Source organism: Cetorhinus maximus, chromosome 12 (genome assembly GCF_964194155.1).
Source record: "Cetorhinus maximus chromosome 12, sCetMax3.hap1.1, whole genome shotgun sequence".
Classification (NCBI taxonomy): Eukaryota; Metazoa; Chordata; class Chondrichthyes; order Lamniformes; family Cetorhinidae; genus Cetorhinus; species Cetorhinus maximus.
Genome location: NC_135890.1, coordinates 55,647,493 through 55,670,687, shown reverse-complemented (window position 1 = coordinate 55,670,687; position 23,195 = coordinate 55,647,493). Strand labels below are relative to the sequence as shown.

General features: G+C 41.6%; 1 protein-coding gene across 1 annotated transcript in view; it reads right to left on the bottom strand.

Moving 5' to 3' along the window:
* lrmp (lymphoid-restricted membrane protein) overlaps positions 1–23,195 on the bottom strand; it is a 156,995-nt gene that overhangs the window by 41,552 nt on the left and 92,248 nt on the right. Inside the window, exons 21-27 of the mRNA XM_078554635.1 lie at positions 16,551–16,686; positions 15,302–15,380; positions 8,538–8,584; positions 8,329–8,432; positions 8,091–8,222; positions 7,413–7,510; positions 4,197–4,284 (exon numbers count right to left, since the gene is read on the bottom strand). Coding sequence (XP_078410761.1) covers positions 4,197–4,284; positions 7,413–7,510; positions 8,091–8,222; positions 8,329–8,432; positions 8,538–8,584; positions 15,302–15,380; positions 16,551–16,686 — 684 coding nt within the window. The remainder of the gene's footprint in view (positions 1–4,196; positions 4,285–7,412; positions 7,511–8,090; positions 8,223–8,328; positions 8,433–8,537; positions 8,585–15,301; positions 15,381–16,550; positions 16,687–23,195) is intronic.

Here is a 23,195-nt window from a genome sequence, read left to right as displayed (position 1 = left end):
TAGATCCGTTTAGCGCTTTAAGTACCTCACTAATGGCCTTAAGTGCCCACCGACCTGAAAACCTAAATGATGAGAGGTGATGTCGGGACGCATGCCTGATGTCATCCTGTGTCATTTTAAGCGTTGGCAAGCAGGCCCCGCCCCACTCGCCGACCGAAAAATGCTGCCCCAGGAGACTGAGGCACAGGGCACTGAATTGCTCTTGGAGACTTTTTCTCTCTCTGAAAACTTGCTCAGCTGATGCTCTTGAGGAGTGGAGCCTCGCTCAGGAAATTCAGAACCCAGAAGTGCTGGGTACAAAATTTAAAGGGGCAGCACACAACTGAGATGCAGAAAGGCCAAAGGTCTGAGCTCCTAAGGGGAGGACACTCAAGCAACTGCCTGCAAGGAAAGAAAGAGGTCGTGGCTGCATGGGAATTATCCATCGTCTTCTTTCAGCCTCGAGCGCTGGAGGGAATGCGCTGGCTGGAGTGTGACATTTCAGATCTCAGTTGTACTCTTTGATACCTGCGAATGACCTTGTGTGTCGGTGGAGGAATCTTCTCCCTGGACTTTGGAATCTCTTTGTACTGGAGCCACAGAAATTCAGATACTGGAGATTTAAACTGCAGGGTTTTCTTCAACAATCTAAGGGGCGATTTCCAACTCGAATACAGAGCTGGCTGCACTTTAAATATGGCACCAGCTTCTGCATTGCCACCCTGTGCGCGTGTAGAAATATTTCCCAATTTCATCCCTGAAAGATGTGGCCCTAATTTTTAGACACCACACAATAATCCCAGGCTCCATAACTAGTGGAAATAGGGTGGATAGAGAGAAACTCTGTTCCTCTCAATATCTTAAATTTTGATCAAACCACTACTTAATCTTCTAAATTCCAGAGGATACAATCCTAGTTTGTGTAATCTCTTCCTGTAATTTAACCCTTGGAGACCAGGTATCACTCTGGTAAATCTACACTGCACTGCCTCCTAAGGTCAATATATCTTTCCTAAGGTGTGATGCCCAGAATTGCTCATGTAACTCCCAAGTGTGGTCTAACCAGGGCTTTGTCTATCTGAAGCATGACTTCTACCTCCTTGTATTCTAGTCTGCTAGATAGAAAGGCCAGCATTCCATTAACCTTTTTGATTATTTCCTGTACCAGTTGATGATTTGCATACCCGGAGCCAGATTGGTCAGGCATGACCTCTCCTTTATAATTCCATGCTAGCACTCTCAGATTGGCTGAAAAATTTCCAAGGTGTTCAGTCACCCTGTCCTTAATTACAGGCTCTAGTAATTTCCTAACAACAGATGTTAGGCTAGCTAGTCTGTAATTCTGCTTTTCCTTTAAACTGCAAAATGATACACACAATTTTCCAAACTAAAGGTATGGTTCCTGAACAGAGAACTTTGGAAGATTCTAGTCAGGGCAACTCCATGTCCTCACTCATTTCCTTTAAAACCCTGGTTTGGAATCAGGCCCCAGGATTTTTCACTCTTTAGTGACATTACTTTCTTCACTGCTGTTATTTTGCTTACTTTAACTTTGGTGAGCACTTGTCCCAATATTATTTTCTTTGAATATCCAACACATTGAGCTTTTCCTCTACTGCAAATATTGATGCATAGTACTTATTCAGCATGTCCACTATTTCTTTATTTTCATTGAGACTATCATCATTATCAGTTTTCAAAGGGGGGTCACATTGCTCCTGACCACCTGAAGGGTTCTCAAAATTCCCACATTTTACATATCATCAATGAGGATATGACTTTTGGACTTTTAAACTGTTGAGTTAAGTATAAAACCTTGCAGACAGGAGGCTGGGCCCATGAAGGCCTGGGACTGCATATGCTGGGCTTATTGAGTAGTGTGGATTGTTTTGCCTGAAACCAGACAACGAGAGGAGACAGAATACACATTCTTCCCTTTAATACAATCAACCCAGAGAAAGACTTCTCTTCACACGAAACTGAAGCCCATCAAAATCTTGCATAAATAATCAAAGGCACAATCAATTCAATTATGCGAACCCATCAATACTCCACACATACAATGGCTTTCAGTTCAAAACTAGTTACTAGGCAGGAAGACAATGATAAACATCATGCGAGCCCATTAAAAACAAAGAGACAACAATCACCGTGGAAAGCCCACCAAAGTCAAACAAAGAACTAACCTTGATTTGGATTCTGATAAGAAATTCGAAAGACAGTATAACTGGCTAGTCAGTTACAAGAGGGGGAAGAGAGAGAGAAACCAGCTAGCAGGCAGTGAGCAGTTGGGAGCGGTTGAAACAGAGTTTAAGCAAGAAGATCTGGAGGCTTTGCAAGCCCACAGGCGACATCACGGCGAGGGGCATGGGGTGGCAGGCTCAACCGAAGACAATAAGGCTGCAACCGCAGCCCTCCACGAAGATCGACTACCCACAACCGCGTCCTCCACTCAACTGAAGGACCTTCGCAGATTCCACAGACCAGGACCACGTGGGGGTGGCAGGCCCCAGAGGACACAGAGTGTACCCCAAAACTGCAACCGGCTTACCTGGCTGAATTTCAAACTGTTAAGGAACCCTGGGTTGGTGAGCATGATCCCTGACCTCTCCTAGTTTAATTTAGTTAGGTTTTGGGGGTGGGACAAGGGTAAGGGGATTAGTAGCGTGATTTTCCCTCGTTATGCCATGTGTTCCTCATTCTTAACTAAGTATACTTTGTAAGTCTGTATAATCTCAGTGTAATCCTAATGTTATAAGTTCATTTGTGACTTCAATAAACTCAGTTTTTCTTGTACCAAAACCAGTTGTCTGCTGCACTTTGTCACAACCCCCAAATAAGTCCAAGGTCTAGAACCCAGGGAGTGGGAGCGATTCGGACCGCTCAGAAGTCAGAGGTGAAACTGACTCTCACCACCACCCCCTACACCACCTTCTTTTCCCTAACATAATTGTACAAATGGTGTGTGTTGATTTTGATATCCAATTCTTTTCTTACTCCCTTTTTGTGGCTGTTACTAGTTTGTGTTACCCTTTGCTAATCCCTGAATCTCTCCTGTCCACCAGAATCCATGCTAATTTTTGCATTTAAGTCTGCTTTCTTTTAGTTTAATATTGTCTCTTACGTCTGTCTTTTTTGGAAAGAAGAATTTTTGCCTCTGTAAGGGGTATAAACTGGTTATGTAAAACAGAATACCTCCCACTGATCTTCTGTCATTTGACCCATTAACAGATTTGCCCAGTTTATTGTAGACAGTCTGACTCTGCATTGAAGTCAGCCTTACCTAAATCTAAACTCTTAGTAGCTCTTTTACATTTTTCCCTTTCAAATACGAGGTTGTACTCTATTATGATCGCTATTAGATAAATGCTCATGGACCGTTAGGATTGTTAACTACATCTGACTCGTTACCAAATCTAATACAGTCTGCCCCCTGATTGGTTCTATGATACATTGTTGCAGAAAATTATCCCAGGCATGCTAAAGCAAATTCACTACTTTTTTGACGTGAGCTGGTCTGCTTATCTGAATCTATATGAAAGTTAAATTCACTGATTAAACACACACTTCCTTTGCTACACGCTTGTCCAATCTCTTCATTGATACAACTTCCGCTTCACAGCTGTTGGTCTGTTCACAACTTCCTCTATAGCCTTAAATTATTTTCTATTTCTTAATTGTTTCCATAAAGGTGTCAGTGCCTGCATACCTCTCATTATACCCTCTCTTACCATTGAATTGATTTCATCTTTAATTGTTAAGGCTGCTCCCCTCAGCACTCACCATTTTCCCTATCCTTTCTATAGACTTTATAACCTGGCATATTTAGTTCCCATTCCTGATCATCTTGTAGCCATATCTCAGAAATGGTTATCATGTCAAACCATCTGGATTGAATCTGGGGGCCACAACTCATTCAATTGGTTCCTTACACTCTGTGCCTATGCATAAAGAATGCTTGGTTTTGGTCCACGAACCCAAACCTGCCTTTCGGCTTTAATGTTTTAATCACTATTTTTAAACCTCTCTCTTTAACCAAGCTTTTGGCCATCCGTCTTAATGTCACCTCATATGGCTCGTTACCAAATGTTACTGGTTAACACTCTTGTGCAGCATCTTGAAATTTTTACTATATTGAAAACAAATGCAAGCTCTGGCTGTTGCTGAAGCAAAACAGAAATGTTATAAACACAAGGACATCAGTTTTTAATTCTTACCGTCAAGACTATTGACTGGACTACCATAGATAACTTGTAATTCATTTGAGCTCAATTCATCTACAGCCACAGAGCCTCGAGTAGCTTCCTAAGTATAAGAGGGAAAAGAAGTCACTAGAAATTCAGCCTATTGCCCAGGCTACTGTACGCAACCAGTAGCCATTTGATCACCATATATATGTCAAAACATGACATGTGCATAAAAACAAAGCCTCCCATACTATGATCCCCACTGATGGAGCATTTAGCCCAGTGATGTGTAAAATAAATGGCTATCCATCTACTCGAATGTAAGGACAAACAGGACTCTGTTAGTAGCTGAAAGAAAGTGGTATAGGAGAGGGTGTGGGGACAGAAAGTACATGGAGTACAATAGTGTGTTTTGAGCATCTGTAGATTAGTAAGGTGCAATAAATTTCAGTATTAACATCTGAAAACAGAAACAATTACAAGATTTCATACTAATGTTTCTCAGACTGCCAAGAAGCTGATTTTTAGTAAGGTATGTCTTACTGGTAATAAAGTTTGAAAAGCTCTTAACACAAGACTGCAGGGAGGTCTTATACAGACCACTACATCTAAGCAGATAGATCTTGTGTGATGTACAGTGTGTTTCCTTCTCTGACTGGTTGCTAGTTCTAAGATCATGATCTTTTCTGTAAATTAATGCTACTCCTAACATGATTGGATAGAAAACATCAGGAGGTATGGCAACCAGAGGGCACCGACTTAAGGTATATCTGGACTGTACTGCCTGAAAAGGGTGGCAGAAGCAGATTCAATAATAACTTTCAAGAAGGAATTGGATACATATTTGAAAAGGAGAAATACGTAGGGTTATGAGGAAAGAGCAGGGCGAGGGACAAATTGGATAGAACAATCCTGAATGTGTTAATAACTACACTAACCAATTTAAGATAATCAGTTGAACTTGTAATGTAGCTCATTTATGCTTGCTACAAGTGATATACATTCATACACAAGGACACATCCTCTGCAATAAAAAAAAGGAATATGTTCAAGTCATGCCCCTTTTTTTGAATCATCCAGTGGTTTGGGGAACCTAAACTTTCCTGCTGCTCTTTCCATGGCAACACCTCGGCCAGAGTTGATTTCAGCACCAATTTTCTCCTGTAATATAAATTGTTGTGATCACTTAAAATTTGGCATTCTTGCATTTGGCCTGATGAGTACAAGATGAAAGCTTCGGCAACATCTCTCTTTTCAGCAATTGGATAGCTCTTTCAGAGCTAGCACAGGCATGGCCAAACAGCTTCCTCTGTGCAGTATGATCCAATGAAGGAGAGGGGGAGGAAGCATTTAAGGTTGCTCTGCATTGTATGGTTGAGTTGAACAGCTGTCCCTAGTGTTACTTTGTACTATATAATGGGTTGGTTTTGTATTTTAAGTAACATATTTAACTTCAAAATAATGGATCTCAGGAGATGGATGTGTGTTGTATGGACAGAAATGCCTTGTGGGATGGAGACCAGGAGGGGAGAAACGAAAGTGGTAGCATAGTTCAAACTGTTTCAAAGAACAACTATTAGCAGAAATATAATTAGGTTCACATTGAAATTGTTTCATTTTGCATTTCGGGTGAATACAACAGAGATGTGTAATTATACAGTGTATTTAACATAGGTAAACAGCCCAAGGGACCACAGAACAATAAGTCAGTCAGAAAAACCAATGTTGAACCAAAAGGAAGATATTAAACTGGGTGACACAAGAGGTCAAAGGGATTTTAAGGAGGTTCTTTAAAAAGGAGAAGGAAGTAGAGAGGCAGAGGGTTTTACTGAGGAAGCTCCAGACAATGGGGCTTAGTCAGCTGAAGGGACAGCTACCAATGTTGAGATGAAACAGGAGGTGCTGCATGAGAAGCAGGAACCAGATGAATGGAGAGTTTCAAGGGAAGGTGGGTTGGGGCATGGAAGAGGATTGTAGGGCGGAGGAGGTTACAGATAGGAAAAGGCAAGGCCATGAAAGCATTTAGATACAAGCTTAAGAATTTTAAATCTGAGGTATTGGTGGACTGGGAGCCTAAATAGACCAGTGAGCACAGGGGTGATGGGTACTCACTCAGTGCGAGTTAGGATATGGGCTGCAGAGCATTGGATAAGCACAAGTTTCAGAAGCATGGAGGATGGGAAGCAGGTCAGGAGAGAATTGGAATAGGTGAACCTGGAGATAACAAAGGAATAGTTGAGAGCTTCAGCAGCAGATGAGTAGTCCATCTTTGTGATGGAGAGGTAATGAAGTCATAAGCTTGGATCAGAGTTGAATAGGAGGTTGCAAACAGTCTGGTTCAACCCAAGAGTGACCGAGGGAAGGGAATGGAATAGGTGGCATTGGTTTTTCCAATGTTCTTTATCGAACATTACTTCACCACCTTCAGGAAAAGAACAAGGAATAGGATGATTCGAGGAAATTGCAGCTCATCTAAGAGTGGGTAGCAGATAAGTTTCAAGGGAAGGTGGGGGAGGGCAGAGGTAGTGAAGGATGCAGCAAGGCAGTGAAATTAGGTGGCACCAAAATATGTGTGGACCTTCACCCCTTGTTGAAGGATGATGTCTCCGAAGGACAGCATGTAGAAGAGGAGGAATGTGCCAAGGATAGATCCTTGCGTGACTCCAGAGACAATGGGGTGATGGTGAGAAGACATTGTTGGAGGTAAGAGTGGAACCAAACAAGGGAAATCCCAGAGCTGAAAGATGAAGGAAAGTAGTTGGAAGAGAACGATAAGGTCAACCGTGTCAAAGGTTGCAGAAAGGTTGAGACGGATGAGGAGTAATAATGTACCCTGGTCACTGTCACAGAACGTCATTGGTATCTTTGATTAAATCTATTTCTGTGCTGTGCGGCAGCATCAGATTTGAAATATTTAAACAGAGGGAAAGTTGGACATGGATTTGAGAGGTGGGATGCTCAAGGATTTTGGAGTTGAAACGGAATTAGGTGATAGGGTGGCTGTTTGAAAGAAGAGAAGGATGAAACGTATGATAACAACGGTTTTTAAAAAAAGGACACAGTATCCAAGGAGGGAGAGTCACTGGCGATATTACAAAACCTCAAATTGATAGATTTGCTAATTAAGTAACATTTCATGCAGTATTTGTTTAGGTTTATTTTAAAATATTGGGTTTCCAAAGCATCAACATATTTTGAAAGTAGGAGGTACAAACAGTGATCTTTAACTAAAGCATATTTTCATACCAAGTTTATTTTTGTTTTAGTTCTTGACCCTGGTTGATCCCCTTTGGAGTTACAAAGTTTGGAGATGTGCTGACTGGTATCCATAGGAACTGGGCCATCTGTGGAAATTAAATTTCAGTCAATTCTTCACAAACATTATCTTCAGCATAAGAGAACATTACAATTTTTTTTGTAGAAAGAAGCCCTGCAAGTATCTTACAACTCAGTTTCTCACAAACTCAAGCTTTTGGAGTTCATGTTTGATTTAGTCCAAATCGGCACATTGACAGTAGAACTTTTAAAATTATGACTCTCTGTTAAAAACTACAAATGTACATAAAATTTACTGGGCATTTAGCCCAGTGTGTCCATGTTGGCAATTATGATCAACACAAACCTCCTCGCTACTTACTTCATATAACCATAGACATATCAAAAATTAAGCTGGCTAGTACACAAGCGTAAAGTTCAGAAACACAAAAAATTGCCATCATCCCCATTTTGCGATCAAGCCACTAAAGATTCCCTTTCAAATAAACAAAACCCTACTCAGTTACCTCAATAGCAGAAAATGATTTGCAGGAAAAAATGGCTTAAAATCTGTAGATTCAAAACACATTTTAAAAAAAACTACAAACAAATGACATTAATAGTACTTACACAAATCATTATACAAACTGATGCAAATCAAGAACTTACCTGAGATGCCATCTTTAATTATGCCACAAATATTGGCATTATTTTCACTAACTACATCAAATGTATTTTTCGTTTCCTGTAGCTGCAAGCCATTATCAGGTTGCTTTGCGGAAGTATGAGGGAAACTGGACCCTGTCCCAAGCATAGAATAAATAAATCTCATGTGAAAGGCAAGGGCCTACCACATCTTTAAAAACAAACAAACATTCACAATCCTAGATGCTTGGAAGTTGCTTACCAGACATGGAGGAGCTTTCCGGCGTGATAATACAAGGTATATTAAACTGGGTGTGTTCAAGGACTTCACTGGAAAATGGTTCAGTTACAAGATTATTTCTGGTGCTAAAGCAATGTTGAAATATAACATTTCATTATATATTTATAATATATACACACGCGCACACACACATACACACACACACACATATATGGGAAACCAAGTCTTACCTGGGTTGAGGCAGATCACGATTCTCCACTTCCTTATCAGCTGCTGCCTAGAAAGAATTATCAAATTTTTAACTATATTCTAATAATCTAACACGTTCGCCTTATTTACCCCATTCCTTGCCCTTTATCTGAATGTGGTGAAATAATTTTCTCTCGAGACCAGTAACTGTCTGGTACAGGCAAAAACGTAGAGAACCGACTCCCGATATCATCAGTCAACTTTGCCATAACCAAGGCCTGATTCTACCCTCATCTGAAATTCACACAACTAAAAGCAACAGAAGGTTAAGGGGTGGGGGATAGAACACAAGAACATAAGGAACAAAACAGGATGGCACCTCAAGGCTGCTCTACCATTCAATACAATCATGGCAGATCTTCTGCCTTAACTCAACCTTCCCACCCATTTCTTCAATATCCCTTGATTCCCTGAGAGATCAAAAATCTGTCCATCTCAGCCTTAAAATGTATTCAATGAGGGAACATCCACAACCTCTAGGGTAGAGAATTCCAAAGATTCACCGCCCTTTGAGTGAAGAAATCTCTCAATTCAGTCCAAAATGATTGACCACTAATCCTGAAACTGCCCGTGTTCTACATTCCCCAAGTAGGGAAAATAACCTCTCTGTCCACTCTGATTAACCCTTCAGAATCTTGTATGTTTCAATGAGACCCCCTCCCATTCTTCTAAGTTCGAGTATAGACCCAATTTGCTCAGTTCCTCATCATAAGACAACCCTCTCAAATCAGAAACCAATCTTGTAAATCTTCATTGTTCCAATCCTAGGCAAGTATATCCTTCCTTTGATGTGGAAACCAAAACTGCATATAGTACTCCAAGTGTGGTCTCCCCAAAGCCCGGTAGCAAGGCTTATTGTTGTACTCCAAACCCCTCGCAATAAAGCCCAACATGCCATTTTGCTTAATTGCTTGCTGTACCTGTATACTAACTGTGCTCTTTGTACAAGTACACCCAGGCCTGAATTTTACCTTTGGCGGGCGCATGTGATCGGCACGCCTGGGATCGGTCAGGAAACACCCCACGACCGCAATTTTGCGCGCTGAAAAGCTCAGCGCTGCCAGGGTGGGGAAGGGAAGAGGAGGCCGGTGACATTTCTGCGGGTGTGGGTGAGCGCTGCGAGAAAGTTTCCTGATGGCAGACAGCTGCCTCAGGGAGCTGCAGACCTGAGAATGCTAAAATATAAGGTTTAAAAAGCTGCAAAAATAGCCATGCATCACAATCAATCAATCACCTGAAAATATAGCTGATAAAAATGCTGTCCACAGATATTTATTTTTATTTTATTTCATAACAGAAGTTTCATCCTGTACTTGGACAAGATTTGATGAAAAATGCAAATTCAGCCGTTCGCCAACTGAGAGGTTGGACGGGCCACGAAAAATTGGAGACAATTGCGCCGTTAATGGGCTTAATTGCCCTCTTAATTTTCGGCGGGCATGCTTCTGACCTTTGTGAGCATCCGCCAAGCTAAACACTGCGAGTGTGCGATGACATCAGGACGCTCGGCCAACGTCTTCCCAGGCGACTTTACGCCCAAGCGGGTCAGGCGCGCACCCGCTCGTGGGATGTAAAATTCAGCCCCCGAGTCTGAGCATCAACATATATAAGTTTTACACCTTTTAACAATTATTCTGCTTCCCTATTCTTACTACCAATAACCTCATACTTGCCCACGTTATTCTCCATCTGCCTCCATCTGCAAGTGCCTCCCTACTGCTGAATTGCACAGTCTTAATTCATTAAAATCTCTGCATAAACTTTTGGGGAACCCAGGAATCGACTCTTGCCAGCCCATGCTCAAGTTCAGCAGGAGTCTGCATTCCAAAGGAAGCAAAAAGAGACTCTACTTATGTGAAAAAATTTTCAGTTTGCTATGAATAATAAAAATACTGTCTCCGCCACTTAGTCCTACATTGGTATTCACACAATTTGACTGCTACTTGGAGTAAAGCTGCAATGATTTGGCTTCCTATACTTAAATCTGATCAAGGCTCCTGGATTTACCAGTCCAAAAGTTAAAAGGACATAGGTCATGGCTGTCAGACTGAAACAACCTGACCACTGAGCACAACCCAACATCCAATATTTTTCTTATGGGGGCCGCTACTCATTCACTCCACTGACTGCCAGCACAACCCACTGACCACTGGTGCAATGCCCATGTCTGAGGCTTAACAGCAATTATATCCATGTGCTCATGTAGGATGGACACATTAAACCCTTACTGTCAGAGCAATGACTGATGAATGAATACATGTAACTTAGTCACTGAGCTCCTGGCTCACCATAGTCCCCAATACAAACAGTGACACTACAATATGGAGGCACTCAGCTCCTCAGGTGAACAATCAACTGAGCTTGGCCACACTAACTTGGCAAGAGAAGCTTATTAAATTGCCTGGAAGGATCAGCATGTTTAACTTGTCCATAAGCCATGCCATATCCTGGTGATGGCAACTGGTTAGTGCCATTTGTCTGCTGTAGGCAGCTGCCAGTGATAAGCATGGATGGCGTGACAGAAACTGTATAGGTTTTAGCATTAACACTCCCTTTGTCTTGTGTCCATGACATCTTTGTCAATCTCTCCTTAGCTCCCACCTATCCCTGACCTTCTATCTTGCTCCGCCTGCTCCACCTCCTCCTAAGCAGTATAAAATCCATCACATCACATTTCTACTCTTTAGCTCTGAAGAAGAGTCGTACAGGCTGAAAAAGTTAACTCTGTTTCTCTCTCCACAGATGCTGCGAGACCCACTGAGCTTTTCCAGCATTTTCTGTTTTCATTTCAGGTTTCTGCAGTGTTCATTGGCTTCACAACAGCAGGGGTAGTGGGGGGGGGAGGAGGTGGGTGCGTGGGTTGGAAACAATTCAGAATGATACCAAGGATGTGGGACTTCAGTTATGTGGAGAGGGTAGAGAAACTGGAATTGTTTTGCCTAGAGCAGAGAAGTTAAGGGAAGATATGACTGAGAGTTGCTGATAGAATATTTAAAGAGAAATGGTTTCCACTGGCAGGGTAGGTGTCGGTTGGTAGGGGTGGGGGGTGGGGTGCAGAGGATGGTGCTTGGTAATCAGAGGACACAAATTTAAGATAATTGCCTGAAGAACCAGAGGGGTGGGGGGTGGGGGGGGGGGGGGTGCAATAATTATTAGTGTTTTTTTCACACAGTAGGCTGTTGTGATCTGGAACACTGCCTGAAAGGGTGTTGGAAGCAGATTCAATATAATGTTCAAAAGGGAAATAAATATATGCATGAAAAGGAAAATAAATTGCAGGGCTACGAGTAAGAACAGGGGACTGGGACTAATTAGATAGCACTCAGTGTTAATGAATGACCTCCCTCCATTCAGTATGATTCTGAGGTGCTGGGGTCCCACACACATCCAAAACCCAACCAGCAAAAAATAAAAGGTGTTAAATTTGGCTCCAGAAAGGAAGGTCTGCAGCATCATTCATGTGCGGGGAAACACCTCAAAGGTGTTGCACTGGAGACAGCACCATGGATGGGGAAAATCTAGCAAGAGATTTTTGGGATTCAGCCACAACATAAAATTGTTGAAAGTAGAAGGGAGGAGAGATGGCAGGAAGGTTGCTTCAATACGAGATGCAGCTTCACGCATCTTTTTCTGAGGGAGTCCTGCACTGTCAGACATGCCATCTTTCAGATGAGACAAAGTCTGTGTCTGACTGCCCTCTCAGGTGAGGGTGAAAAATCCGCTGCACTATTTTGAAAAGAAACAAGTGGGTTCCGCTTGGTGCCCTGGCCAATATTTATCCCTCAGCTTACATGACTAAAAATAAATGACCTGATCCTTATCTCATTGCTGTTCGCAGTGTGCAAATTGGCTGCTAGGTTACTTACATTGCAACCATGAGTACACTGTAAAAATACTGCATTAGTTGCAAAGTTCCTATGGGGTCTCCTGAAAATATAAGGGATTATATCGGTGCAATGCCAGCTCCTTTTACAAAACTAAACTAAACGGGCTTCTCCCTGCATTTTACAGATGGAAGTCTTCAGAGATTCTTCCCCCTAGCTCACCATTAACTTCTGTGGAAGCAATGAGCAAATGTCTGGAGGCAACGTAATTGCACTTTTTCCCCAGGATTTCTCTGGTATTTTTCACTGAGCTATCAACAACTTGTATTTATATAGCACCTTAACGTACTAAAACGTCCCAAGGCACTTCACAGGAGCATATTAAAAAAAAATGGCACCAATCCACCAAAGGAGATATTAGGGCAGATGATCAAAGATTGGTCAAGGAGCATCCTAAAGGCTGAAAGTGAGACAAAGAGGTGGACAGCTATAGGGAGGGTATTCCAGAGTTTAGGGCCTAGGCAACCGAATATGTGGGAACAATTAAAATCAGGGGTGCTCAAACGGACAGAATTAGATGAGTGCAGGTATCTCGGAGGGTTGTTGGGTTGGAGGATATTACAGAGATAGGGAGGGGCGAGGCCATGGAGAGGTTTAAAAACAAGGATGAGAATTTTAAAATCAAGACCTCATTTGACCGGGAGCCAATGTAGGTCAGCGAGCACAGGGGTGATAGGAGAAAGGCTATTGTTGCAAGTCACAACATGGACAGAGTTTTGGGTGATCTCAAGTTTATAGAGGGTACAATGTGGAAGACTAACCAGGAGTGTGCTGCAAGAGTTGAATCTAGAGGTAATGAAGGAATGGATGAGGATTTCAGCCACAGATGAGCTGAGATGGGTGAAGTTATAGGGGTGGGAATAGGTGGTCTTGGGGATGGTACAAATGATGTTGAAAGCTCATCTCATGGTCAAACGTGACACCAAGTGGGTGTCATAGAATTTCAGCATCAAGTGTCAATGAGAACATATGGTGTCATCTTGGATGAAACTTTTTAAAAAAAAAATACACATTGTTCCAATGGTCACTTCCCCACCCTCATTGCAATAGAATTCTCAATTCAGACATAATGCTGTCCACTTCCCTCCACTCTTTCTCCAAATGTCCTACCCTTCATTTTTCTTCCCCTGCTCTCCTTAAGGACCAAACTGTTGCTACCACCAGGAGTTACTGATCCTCTGGCACCTTGCCTAAGAGATCATTCTTCATTTGAGAGTTGGGTTACAGTGTTATATTCAATAAGTGAAGCAACACTGCCAAAACACACTCTTGGTTGGCCAACTTCCACAAACCTGCACTTTTCAACATGGTTGAATAAATAACTGACAGGTTTTTCTTCCTCCTCCCTAATCCTGTCAGCTGTGGTTCAGTGTGGGCAGCACTCTCACTTCAGAGGCAGATGGTCGTGACTTCACAATTAGAAACTTGAACACATAATCCAAGCCATTGCAGTACGGCACCATTGAAGATATCAGACTGAATTGGATTTTAACAGTCCCCTGGAGATGGGCTGGGAGGCAGGAGGGCTGGAAAATGGCAGCAAAAGGCATCAGGAGGGGAGCTTGATGTCTTTCTGCCACCACAGGACATTGTAAATGCCTGAAAGAGCAGCAGCACAATTAATTAACCAGCTATGGACCACTTCTTGTCCCCTACTGGCATTTTACTGGCATCAGGTAAACTGACAACCAAACAGTGGATTGCTAGTGGCAGGGTGGGGGGCATCCTTTATGGCCGCTTCATGATCGATGGAGGCCACCCCCAACCCGTGTTGTTCTCCCTGTAGCCTCAGCAGTGGCCACATCTATCTTTGGCGCTGTTGACCTTCTGGCTGGGTTGGTAGCTCTGAGGTGCGTATCAGCATCTTTAATTCGATGTCATCTGTCCAAGTGAGCTTTGACCCCAGTTTCAGTACCAGCAGCGGGGCTACCTGGCTTCTGAAAAAATTTCAGCCCACTATCTTTCAGATGCAACGTTAAATTGAGGCCCCATTTGCCCTCTCGGGTGGACATAAAAGACCCTAAGACACTATTTGTAAGACGAGCAGGGCATCATCCCTGGTGTCCTGCTTGACATTTATCTCTCAACCAACAGGTCATATTTCTGTTTGTGGGAGCTTGCTGTGCACAAATTTTCTACATTACAGCAGTGACTACACTTAAAGCACTTCAGTGGCTGTAAAGCACTGAGACACCCAGAGATCAAAGATCCTAGAAACACAAGTTCTTTCCAACCCACAGTCAATGTAACTATAACCAAGACAGCTTTGTATAATTTTAGAAATCATTACAATTCCTGACCTCAGCCACACATTCAAAGTGTGTGATGCCTTAAGGTAAGAAAATGCAGGTTTCAAGAACGTTATTTCAAAAATAAAATAGCCCCAACACAGTTTCACGTGTCTCTGGATTACTGTAGCAGAATGTGGTCACATAAAAAATAAATCTGCCCTGTTTCAAAACCGAAGAGATATTTCCAAACCCATTACTTCTGCTTTTTTGAAACAAATACGCAGGTTTCCATCTAGAGTGGATTCAGTCCATTTGTCTTTCATTCTCCGGTTTGATTCTGTAGTTTTGATATTGCCCAGAAGGAAAGTTAATTTGACATAACCCATTCCAATTGTCACACTGATGGGTCACTTCATGAATTACTGCGAATGACTGAGTGGAGACTATCAGTTGTGTTTTCTGCTTTGCTACAGCTTATCATTTGACCCTTTGATACTGATGTCATGTGACCACCCAGCTCTCTGACGGAGTTTGAAATTATTACAGTAACTTGGGAGTGTGTCTCAGGTTTATATCTCCAGCAAAATTGATACCATTTCAAGAAGGACTGCAAAATGAAGAGGCACTAACCTTATTCTGAAGCTCTCCACTCATACCAGGAACAGAAAACTCTCCTTCAGTCTGGATGCCAACTGTGTGAAACTCGCACCTGTCAGCAGATTCAAATGTCAATCATTTGCATTTCTGTTAACAAATAGCGCTCCCAGTATTACTGCAGGAAGACCATCAATATTGAATCGTGACGTGAACTTTGTGTTTTAAGAGGCAACATTGTACAATACAAGCTGGAATGGAAATTAGAACAACCACAGAAAGCAAAAAACAAGTAATCATTCACTTGTGTTCCTTTCGGTTTGCATTGCAAATTTGCTGTCTGATGAGCAAAGTGCTAGCTTTAAAACTGGGTTTTAAAAACACTTAGAGCTCTGCTGCTGTAGCCTGTTCTGGATAGTAATGTGTAGTGACATGGAGGCTTTGGCTTATGACCCACGATACAACTCCCACCTCATCGTTGCCTTAGAAGACCATTGGTAGGGTCCTAGTGGACAGCTGCAAAGTGGCATTGGTAGAGGTCAAAATGTCAAACATGGGCTCCTTTTTCTAAGCTAAGTATATAGGAATGGCATGAGCTACTTTAAGAAGCATATTAAGAGTGCACTGAGAGGCATTGAGGACTAATTCCCATCGAACCTTGGAGTTCTTGGTTTGGCCGTATGCCCCAGTCAAAAATGGGCAGAGAGTAATTTTTAGGCCTAAAGTTCATTCTCTGCAGCTTTATTTGGCTGCTGGGCAGGACATTATTCCCCACTTCCATTGACAGCATGAACTTCAACATTGAGAAAAGCACACTGAAACCCAAGATATTTGTCAACAATTTGCTATGACCGATATATTTACCAGTGATAAACCTTTATTTTAACCACTGACAAGGAACTACTGCTATAAATGCTTCTAATATTCAAATCCAATTTTAAATTGATTGATCAGTTTTCAACCCTGATAATAATTACATTTCGAAAAATTCATTCATGGCACATGGGCATAGCTGACAAGGCCAATATTTATTGACTATCCCCAATTGTCCATCAGGTGGTGGTGGTGAGTCGCCTTTTTGAACCACTGCAGTCTACCTGGTGTAGGTATGCCCACAGTGCTGTTAAGAGGAGAATTCGAAGAGGATTTTTACAGTGACAGTGAAGGAACGGTGATATAGATCTAAATCAGGATGGTGATTTATTTACCTAATCATTGTCTGATCTCTGAAATAGCCAGAATTTCAATCTCAAGTGACTGAACAGGTGTTGACTTGGATAATTACCTAGACTGGCTGTCAAGTAGCTTATCATTTGCTGAAGTCATTGGCTTTTGATGTTCGATGTTGTTAGAGCTGGAGTAAAAGCTGGAACTATTCTGGAAGCGCGAGACTGGATAAAATTGCTCCAACATTAAGGCATCTGTCAAGAAAACCGCACAAGTTGAACATTAAATCAGTTAAACTGTAAGCATGTAGTCCTAGAATGGCAGCATTTTCCAAACTGAGGGTCACTGCCCCATTGTGGCCTCCAAGGCAGGATGTAGCTGCCCAGTCATGGGAAGTTGACTTTCCTGCTTTAGAACATCTCCCCTATAGTGCTTTATGCCTGTGTTTTTGTTAAAAATTATTAGAACAATGAAAAAAGTATCCAAGCAGAAAATCTAATTAATATTATGATGCTTAGACTTGTTTAGCAAAGAGCAATGTTAGAAGTGAGGTGAGAGGTTTTGTTTTATCCTATTGAGCTACTGAAATACAAACATAAGACCAGGCTAGTTTCAGATGTTTCAAGGTAGTTTAGATTCGATGACAGGGCAACAAGAGGACACAAATGTCGGATGAGGGCAGCACTAATTAGAGGGCATACCTCTGCCACGCTGTTTTAACTCTTTGTTATTATAATTATGCAGCTCTTCCTTGAGGCTTTTTGCTGCCTGGTTGATGCTCTAAATACAAGGCTTAAAAAAAAGATTTTTATTAAGAGCTTCCATCTCACTGAGGGGCCTTCAGAACAATCAATATCCAACAACCTGCTCTGAAAACTCTACTCACATTTTGACAGCTGAGACAAATTCCACTGCAGCAGCTGAGCCAAGCCACAACATTCTAAAACAATCAACATTTTGAATAAATCAAATCACATTATATAAAAAAAAAGTCAATTCACTCTATATTCCAAAACAATTCCAGGATCCAGCTCCAGATGCACACCTTCACAAAAAACTAATCAGTTCTTCCTTGGGCCACACCCTATATAAGTACCAGGTTTGTTGAAGTCCATCCATTAGTTTGAGAGATATATTGTTTACAAACAGAATAACAAACAGGGGTGAAAACATTACCTCTGCCCACCTTGACTGGCAGAGTTAATAATTGCAGGCGATTAAGTGGAGGCTGGAAAACCAATTTCACACAGAAGGTGGTCAGATGTCATAAAACAATGTCGAGGCAGAGTCAGCAAATTTTAAAGATTATTTTGAGCAATTGTCTTAATTCAAAGGGAGATGGAAGAGTGTAGGAGCAAACGCAAGAGTGGGATTACACTTGGTTCCTCAGAGAGAGGAATACATCAGCACTAATTTGATGGACAGAATGGTCCAATTTTGTTCTGTTTCATTATGGGATTGCACTACTTCAGGTTTCTAAGGAAAGGCCAACTTAGTTTTGACTGGATAACCTCCCTCACCTTTCTACCAACTTATTTACGCAAGCAAGGTCATTGCCAATTGAGTCTGACTTACAAAACAGCAAAACCATCTTGAAATGCTAACCCAAGACAAATTTCCAATTCCCTGTCACACAGGGAATCTTCAAAATGGGCCCTGCATATGTCAATATTGATGCAGTTCCATTCTTGTGCAATGTTGGTTACCTCTGCCATCGAATGCGAGTAGAGATAATGTTTTCACCTGTTTGTTCATCAGTTCATCTGTAAACAACATATCTCAAAAAGCAGATGGATTTCCATGAAACTTGGCACACAGATAGGGTCTGGCCCAAGAAGAACTGATTAGCTTTTGGTGAAGATGCGGATTTCGATCATAGAATATTTTTTTTAAATGATCCACTAACATTGGGAGATAGGATGAATTGATTTTTTTTAAAAAGGATATTGTTGATTATTTTAGAAAGTTGTGGAAAACGAGTGCAGTTTGGAACTATGTATTGTTTGGGGAGTGGGGAGGTTAGGTGAGGAGGGGAAAGTGGTGCTCCTTTGTTTTCTATCTTTTTCACCCTGTAGGATTTGGTTCTTACTCTACTACAGGAAAGGTGCTAGCTGTTTGGGGAGTATCTGGTAAGTGGTTAAGCTCTTTCCTATTTCTAAGGTTTAGAATAGTACAGGAACTGGTGTTAAGTTTAATAAAAAAGAAAATAAATAATTGAATAACATAATTAAGTAGTTAATTGAAACATATTAAGGATGGAAAGACAGGTGATGTGTCATGGCAACAGCATCTGGGAGCTCCTGGATGCCAGTATGATCCACGGCAAACACGTTTGCAGTAAATGCTTGCAGCTCGAGGAACTTCAGCTCAGCCATTGAGCTGGAGGCTGAGCTGCAGACTCTGCGACATATCAGGGAGGGGGAAAGTTACCTGGATGCTTTGCACCAGGAGGCAGTCATGCTCTTTAGGATAGGGTCTTCTGATTTGGTCAGTGGTCAGGGACTGGAGGGTGTGACAATAAGTGAGGCAGTTAAGGGGACCAAATGGGCAGGAGTGCAGGAGCCTCAGCCTTTGCAATTGTCCAATAGGCTTGAGGTTCTCAGCTTGTTTGGATGAGGGTGGGGGCTTCAGGGTGGATGAGCTGACTGACCATGGCACCGTGGTACACGAAGCCATTCAATGGGGGGAGCAAAAAGGAACGTAGTGGTAGTCGGGTAAAGTATAGTGATGGGATTGATACTGTTCCCTGCAGAAAACAGCAAGAGTTCAGATGGCTGTGTTGTCTGCCTGGTGCCAGGGTTCGGGATATCTCTCAGGGTTGGAGAGGAACTTGCCGTTGTGGGTGTGGGAGGGAATCCAGTCGTTGTTGTCCATGTAGGTACCAACAACATAGGTAGAACTAGGAAAGAGGTTCTGCATAGACAGTATGAGGAGCTAGGCACTAAATTCAAAAGCAAAACCTCAAAAGTAATAATTTATGGATTATTACCTAAGCCGTGTGCAAATTGGCAGAGGGTACATAAAATTAGAGAGATGAATGCATAGCTTAAAGACTGGTGTGGGAGAAGGGGGTTCCAGTTCACGGAGCACTGACACCAGTACTGGAGAAAGAGGGAGCTGTATCATTGGGATGGTCTACACCTGAAGTGCTGGGACCAGTGTTCTCATGAGCCACATAACTAGGGAAGTACAGGGGGTTTTAAACTAAATAGTGGGGGCAAGGGATCAAATTTGGGAAATTGTGTTAAATCAAAGAATAGAGACAAGGCAGGAGAGAAAGGTATTAATGTGGGAAATGATAGACTGTGACAGGAAGGAACAGAGAGTATAAATCTAAGAGTAAATTAGCTACAGATTACAAAAATGTTAAAAAGGATATACCTAAGGCTCTGTATCTGAATGCACATAGCATTCGAAACAAAACAGATGAACTGCTAGCTTTAATGGAAATAAATAAGTACAATCTAATAGCCATTACAGAGACATGGCTACAGGATGACAGATTGGGATCTGAATATTGTAAGTACATGACAAGGACAGGAATGTAGAAAAAGGTGGAGAGATGGCGCTCTCAATTAAATATTGTATTAGCACAATAGAGAGGCATGACCTAAGTTCAGGAAACCAGGGTGTAAAAGTGGTTTAGTTAGCGACGAGGAATGACAAAATCAAGTAGTCACTTGTGGAAGTGGTGTGCAGGCCCCCCAACAGTAATCATACAGCTGGACAGGGTGTAAAGGAGGAAATAATGGGAGCTTTTCAGAAAGGTGCAGCAATAATCATGGGGATTTCAATCTACATATAGGCTGGAAAAATCAGATGGGCAAAGGTAGCCTGCATGAAGAATTCATAGCACACTTTCAGATAGTTTCTTAAAATGGCATGTTCTGCTGCCAACTAAAAAGCTGGCTAGACTAGACCTGGTATTGAGCAACGAGATAGGATTAATTGATAACTCCATGGTGAAGGTGCCCCTAGGTAGCAGCAATCAAAATATGATTGAGCTTTACATTAAGTTTGAAGGAGAGAAGAGTGGGTCTAAGGCTACTATTTTAAGCTTAAATAAGGGCAATTGTGAGGGCATGAAAACAGAGCTAAAGTGAACTGGCAAATTAGGTTAAGGAATAGGTCGATAGAGACATTTAAGGAGATATTTCAGAATATACCAAATAGTTACATTCCAATGAGAAAGAAAAATTCCAAGGGGAGGACCCACCATCTGTGGTTAAATAAAGTTAAAGATAGTATCAAACTTAAAGAAAAAGCATATAATTGGCAAAGATAGGTAGCAGGTCAGAAGATTGGACAGAATATGAACAGCGGCAAAGAATGACTAAATGATTGAGAAGGAAGAAAAAATTAGAGTACTAGAGAAAGCTAGCTAGAAATATAAAGACAGACAGTAAGAGTTTCTGCAGATACGTAAAAAAGTGAACGAAGTGAGTATTGGTCCTAGAGAAGTGAGTCTGGGCAATTAATAATGGAAAATAAGGAAATGGCAGATGAATTGAACAGGTATTTTGCATTGGTCTTCACTATAGAGAATACAAGTAACATCCCAGAAATAGCTATGAATCAGGAAATGGAAGGGAGGGAGGAACTAAAGAAAATTACAATCACTAGGGAAGTGGTACTGAGCAAATGTTTGGAGCTGCGTGTTGACAAATCCTCGGGTCCTGATGGGTTTCATCCTAGGGTCTTAAAAGAAGTGGCTAATGAGATAGTAGATGCGTTGGTTTTAATTTTCCAAAATTCCTGAGATTCAGGGAAGGTTCCATTAAATTGGAAAATGGCAAATGTAACTCCTTTATTCAAAAAGAAGGGAGACAGAAAGCAGGAAACTACAGGCCAGTTAGCTTAACATCAGTCATAGGGAAAATGTTAGAATCTATTATTAAAGATGTTATAGCAGGGCACTTAGAAAACTTTAAGGCAATCAGGCAGAGTCAACATGGTTTTGTGAAAGGGAAATCATGTTTAACCAATTTATTGGAGTTCTTTGAAGGATTCACATGTGCTGTGGATAAAGGGAAACCAGTGAATGTACCGCACTTAGATTTCCAGAAGGCATTTGATAAGGTGCCAGATCAAATGTTATTGCAAAAAATAAAAGTTCATGGTGTAGGGGGTAATATATTGGCAGGATAGAAGGTTGGCTAGCTAACAGGAAACAGACATTGGCCATAAATGGGTCATTTTCTGGTTGGCAAGATATAATAAGTGGTCTGCCACTGGGATCAGTGCAGAGGCCTTAATTTTTGACAATTTATATAAATAACTTGGATGAAGGGACCGAAGGTATGGTTGCTAAATTTGCTGATGACACAAAGATAAGCAGGAAAGTAAGATGTGAAGAGGATATGAGAATGTTACAAAGGGATATAGATAGGTTAAGTGAGTGGGTAAAGACCTGGGAAATGGAGTATAATGTGGGAAAAAGTGGAATTGTCCATTCTGGTAGAAAGAATAAAAAAGAAACATTATCTAAACGTTGCAAGATTGCAGAGCTCGGAGATGCAGAGTGAAATGGGTGCCCCAGTGGATGAATCACAAAAGGTTAATATGCAGGTACAGCAAGTAATTAGGAAAGCTAATAGAATGTTATATTTATTGCAAGGGTAATTGAATACAAAAGTCAGAAGGTTATGCTTCTGTTATACAGGGCACTAGTGAGACCACATTGGAGTACTGTGTACCAGTATCGGTCTCTTTATTTAAGGAAGAATGTAAATGCATTGGAAGCTGTTCAGAGAAGGTTTACTAGAATAATGCCTGGAATGTGTGGGTTGTCTTATGAGGAAAGGTTGGCAGGCTAGGCTTGCATCCACTGGAGTTTAGAAGAATAAGCAGCAGCTTGATTGAAACATATAAGATCCTGAGGGGTTTTGACAGGGTGGATGTGGAGAAGATGTTTCCTCTTGTGGGAGAATCTAGAACTAGGGGTCACTGTTTAAAACATAGGGGGTTGCCCATTTAAAACAGAGATGAGGAGAATTTTTTCTCTGAGGGTCGTGAGCCTTTGGAACTCTCTTCCTCAAAAGGCAGTGGAAGCGGAGCCTTTGAATATATTTTTTTTAAAGTAGAGGTGGATATATTCTTGATAAATAAGGGATGAAAAATTATAGCGAGTAGGGGGAAATGTAGAGTTGAGGTTACAATCAGATCAGCCATGATCTCATTAGATGGCAGAGCAGGTTTGAGGGGCTGAGTGGCCTACTCCTGCTCCTAATTCATACGTTTGTACATCTCAACTGCATGGTGAAATTTGTCACAGCTGTCAAAATGTGAGCAGAGTTTTTAAGAGTGTGTTGTTGAATGTGGATTGACATAAAGCCTCCTCAGTTGGATGAAGCTCTTAATAAAAAGATTTATTTTTCCAGCTTTGTAGTTGTAGAGTATGAATCAGACAGGGAAAAGCCTCACAGAAGAGCTACATAATTGTAATAATGTTGAGTTAACACAGTGTGGCAGAGGTATGCACTGAGTGCCCTATTGACTTGTTAACTGATGTATCGATTCAAGGCTAGATTTGGCTTATTTGACAAAATATTCAGTCACAGCACTTTAAGGGAGAACCCTCCACCTTCTGAACATCCAGAAACCTGATGGCATTGATTTAGAATTGACGGACATTCTAATGCAGTATTGAGGACATGCTGCATTGTGAAATGCCAAAAAACAATTTCTCAACAACCACAGTGTGGATTTCTTTTAAAAGAACAATTTGCAGATTGTAAAGGTTTCTTACATTCTAACCAAACCA